This window comes from Pan troglodytes, chromosome 21, assembly GCF_028858775.2.
Source record: "Pan troglodytes isolate AG18354 chromosome 21, NHGRI_mPanTro3-v2.0_pri, whole genome shotgun sequence".
NCBI classification, from domain to species: Eukaryota; Metazoa; Chordata; class Mammalia; order Primates; family Hominidae; genus Pan; species Pan troglodytes.
In genome coordinates this window covers 30,138,589-30,143,234 of record NC_072419.2, presented here as the reverse complement: position 1 = coordinate 30,143,234, position 4,646 = coordinate 30,138,589, and the positions used below count along the sequence as shown (strand labels likewise).

The 4,646-nt window shown below is 50.5% G+C and overlaps 1 protein-coding gene across 1 annotated transcript; it reads left to right on the top strand.

Moving 5' to 3' along the window:
- Window positions 1-231: 231 nt before the first annotated feature.
- Window positions 232-3,715, top strand: CST9 (cystatin 9). Its single transcript, XM_525288.7, has 2 exons — window positions 232-539; window positions 2,390-3,715. Exons 1-2 carry the CDS (start codon window positions 285-287, stop codon window positions 2,612-2,614), a joined length of 480 nt encoding a protein of 159 aa, XP_525288.2. The 5' UTR covers window positions 232-284; the 3' UTR covers window positions 2,615-3,715.
- The last annotated feature ends 931 nt before the right edge of the window (window positions 3,716-4,646 follow it).

Sequence of the window (4,646 nt, the reverse complement as noted above, 5' to 3'; positions counted from 1 at the left end):
GGGGCTGGGCCTCATGTCCAGGGAACTCTCTTTCCCATTGCTAGTCTTTTCCAACCCACCTGCCTGGGTGCTGTTCCTCTCCCCTAAACAGGAGATGATTTAAATGCCTTTGGAAGAAGGGAGGCCACGTATGGGAGAGACAGGGTGTAACTGCAGAGGTGAGGCCTGGAGGGAGGAGTTTCTGCCCCAGCAGGTGAATTTAAAGGCCAGACCTGAGCCCTGGAAGGCTCCAGTGGACACCAGGGATCTGAAGGGCAAAGGCAAGGGCTGCTGGAGCCTGCATCATGTCGAGTCCGCAGAGGAGGAAGGCTCTGCCCTGGGCACTGTCACTGCTTCTCATGGGCTTCCAGCTCCTGGTGACTTATGCCTGGTGTTCTGAAGAGGAAATGGGTGGTAATAATAAAATAGTCCAGGATCCTATGTTCCTCACCACAGTGGAGTTTGCCTTGAACACTTTCAACATGCAGAGCAAGGAGGAGCACGCCTACAGGCTGTTGCGCGTCCTGAGTCCATGGAGGGAGGATAGCATGGACAGAAAGGTTGGTGACCACATCCTCTTCTGGCCTGTCCTTCTCCATCTGCCCCTAAGTGAGGGACCAAGGTGTCTAGTCTAGGAGACTTGGTTCACCATCAGCAGTCCATAGTCGGGTAGTCCACAACCAATTACGGTAGTTTTAGTTTTGGAAAACATTGAACTTAAATTTTTTTTTAAATTAGGTAAATGTCTATTCACATGCAAAATATATTTTTCAATCTTCATGATTTTTATGACATTGTATAACTGAAGAGTGACTTCAAAATAAGGACTTCTAAGGAGATGAAGCTGACAAGAAGAGAAAATAACCAAAGAGACTGATAAATATTTCCAGGTCATAAAATGAAAATGGAAAAGCAAGGACACACACACACACACACACACACACACACACAGAGAGAGAGAGAGAGACAGAGAGAGAGAGAGACAGGCAGACAGAGAGAGAACAGTGAGAATTCGAGGGCAATAAAGAACACCATCAGCCCTGAGAGGCCACTGTGAAAGGTTAGTTCTCTGATCTCCACCTTCTCTGGGCTCCTTGCTCTGTCTGCACTTAATTTACACTCTTCCTCAATGGACCTTCATCCTAAAATGCTTGCCTTTTTGATGAAATCATTAAATGTGGTCAGGAATGCACAGTTCATCTGGGCTTCAGGCATGAACAAGTAAAATGCCCTCCTAGTGGAGAACTTCTGGTTTAGAGAGAGAAGGAGCATTGCTCTTCCTTTCTCGGCACCAAGAGCCTGAAAGAAGGGCAGAGGGACTCTAGTACCGCACAGAGCTTAAGCTCTGGAAAGACTCTGTGCAAGGCCCTGGCTGGTTCTCTGCCTCCTGGGGTGGATTCTTCACTGCCATCCTCAGGATTCCAATGCTGGTACAGAGGAATTTTCCTCCTAGCTCATTTGCTGCCTCCTCTCGGGAGAATTAAAAGCCTGATGCAACCCTCAGAGGGGCATCTGGTCCAGTAATGGTGTCTGCTAACATTAATGCTGGAACCTTGGAAGTCTCAGAGATTGAGATTGGCCAGGCCTCATGCTTCTGCTTTCCCAGTGCTTTGCTTGATTCTCCAAGACCTCAGTGTAAGCCTCCATTCTTAATACCTTTAGAATAAAATCTAAGCTCCTTACTATGGTCTATAAGTCCTAAATGACAGTAAGTCCTAAAAGCTTTCCACATGGCTTCCTGGATATGGCAATCCCAGCATCAGTTTGGGGGCTGGGAAGAATAGATGGGTGGGAGGGAGGCTATGGAGTGGAATTAAATAGAATGGAGTGGGAAGGAGGGCAAGGAGAACTTCAGCATGCACTTTGCAATAGGGCAGATGGTATTTCTTGAAGCCATTTTCCCAGGGTGTGTGCCTGTGTGTAGTGGGAGCGCTGTGTGTCATTCTTCTTGCTGGAGGTCACTTGGAAGGTTTGACAACACACTGTAGATGAGGCTCCCTCTGTCCCAGGGCTGAAGTTACCCTGAAAACTCTTGGAGATCCAACACCCTCCCGGACATGTGGCTCTGTCCTCTGGGAATGCAGCTGCAAGATCAGATGCCTACTGAGAGTGAAGCTGGAGTCTCACCGTGGGAAATGGGGGTGGGTGGAGGTGGAGAATGTGTTAGTGGGGTCTGACTCAGCCTGCATCCTCCCCAGACCCACCATGCCCACCTGCTTTTTGCTCTTAACTCCTCAGTCTAGAGAAGATCCCCTGGGTTTCACCTCCAGTGAGCTGATGCCAGGCCCATGGGCAAGCTCTCAAATGCAGTAAAGTGTTGGGGACTCTCCTACTCAAATGGCATCTTCACTAGTAGCTACTTAGGGGCAGGAAGACGGTGCATCCACTTTAATCTTCTTTTTTCCAACAGTGGCGAGGTAAGATGGTGTTCTCCATGAATCTGCAACTGCGCCAAACCGTATGTAGGAAATTTGAAGATGACATTGACAACTGCCCTTTTCAAGAAAGCCTGGAGCTGAACAACGTAAGACAGGGCATCAGCTTTCCTCAGGTCCACAGCTGTGGATGCTGCATGGGGTGTGGTGTGGTCACAGGAGCAGCTGACAAAGCCATTCCGAGGGACAAAGGGAAGTGAGCCCACAGCAGGCTGTACCAGGCTGCCCTGCTTGTGCCTTAGTGGGAAGCCCAGTGAGGCATTAAGCCAAGGGGTTCACTTTCAGGCCCCTGGCCAATCTGAGTTTCCTGATTCTGCCCTCTGACACCATTGCAGCTGCCTGCACCTGGGCCACATGGCCTTCAGAACCTTCTCTCTGGTCTTCCTCCCCACTTCTTCCCTGCCTTCATAGAGAAAGAGCCTGGAGACAATGGTGACAATGTCTGTGGGTACTTTTCTCAGGGTTTCCCTACCATGCCCTAGACCCAAAAGTGGTGGAGGCTGAGAAGAAGCCCCACTGCCCTCGCTCCTAGGCCCCGCTGAGCTGCAGCACCTGCTCTAGGGGATGAGCTCCAAGCAAAGCCTGGCTCTGGGAAAACTTCCCATTCTTAGTCAACCCCCTTATTGTAAGATTAACAAATAGGTAACTAATTACCTAAGTCTGGGAACTGCTTCCACTGGGACAAAACATTCTCCTGCTGCTCTTGGATGCAGGGATCACACCAGGACAGCCTGGGGTTCCCCTGAGGGGCACGGGCTGGAGAAGGAGGCATGGCACAAGTGACCCTGGCTAAGGAGGGAGGGAGCCTCAGATCACGTTGTAGTTCAGGATAGGCCTCAGGCTCAGGCTAGACCTGAAGGCCAGAGCCACATGGCACAATTGCTGGCCCCAGGAATGGGCAAGGTGGAGATGGAACCTGTGTTGAGGGCAGATGCCACAAGATTCCCGAACCTCCCCAAACCCCACCCTACTGTCTCTTCCTGTTTGTTCCCTCAGACCTTCAGCTGCTTCTTCACTATTGAAACCATGCCCTGGAAGACATATTTTGAACTCCTGAACAAGACCTGCTCAGAGAGGCTCTCCTGAGTGGAAGCCACTCACATGCCTGGCCACATGCTGCCCCCTCCCCCATGGACACCAGCTGTTCCCAGGAGTTGACATATCAGTGGCTGAGCAGCTCCGTGCATATTTGTTCTCTTACTTTGCAAGTGTCTGAGGTTTTATGACTTGGCATTTTAGAAAATCCTCATTGTCCAGATTCCTCAAGTAGAATAGGTCATTAAACATCAGCATTTGCAGAAGCTTCCTGTGCCATGTTCTGGAGGGAGGGGGCTGAGCAGTTGATGGAGTTCCTCTCAGAAGGGCAGCCTATTTGCATCTGTGTCAGTGGGGTCCTCCCTCCCTTAAGACCTCGTAAGCCAGCTCCAGGTGGCACAACCAAGCTAAGTCTGAGCTGCTGTCTCCATGCTCATGGCTGATGATGACCCATGTGGCCAGAGGTAAAATGTCTGTGATCTTGCAGGACACCCAATGTGCACAACTGAGCAAGACAGGGCCTCTGGGTCCCACTCAGCACATGTGGCCTCTGTTCTCAAGGGGTGGCTCACACACCTTTCCTGGTTCGTGGAAGGTTGGTGGGAAGAGGAAGGACTTCTAGCCTCACCCTTATAAAGTTGTCCTGGCATCTGGAGCAGCAGCATCTTCTGAAAGAATCTTAGAAATGTCCAACTTCAGGGCCTCTGACCTTTGGAAAATGCATCTGCGCTCTTACAAATCCCCAGGGATGCAGAAATCCCCTGAAAATGCAGGATTTGCAGGAATGCACACCCCCAGGGGATGCAGTGTGAGAGGCACGGGCAGACTAGATGCTACCAAGACCTTGCCTAAATCACCTAAACCAGGGTTTGGCAAAAAAATTTTCTGAAGAAGCCAGAGAGTAACTATTCTGGCCTTTGTGGGCAGATGGTCTCTCTCAGCTACTCAGAATTGCTGTCGTATCTTGAAAGGAGCAATAGCCAATGTGCAAACATGTAAGAGTGGTTGTGTTCCAATAAGTGTTTACACAAACAGGCAGTGAGCTGCTTGGGCCTCAGGCCATAGTTACCAGTCTCTGATGCTAAGAGCTCCTCTGGACCCTGGTGCCCCTGAGACACACCATGCTACCAGCTCCCACGCCAGGCACCTGTATCTCCCCCAGCTTCACTCAGGGATTGATCTGTGCAAATGAGCTCC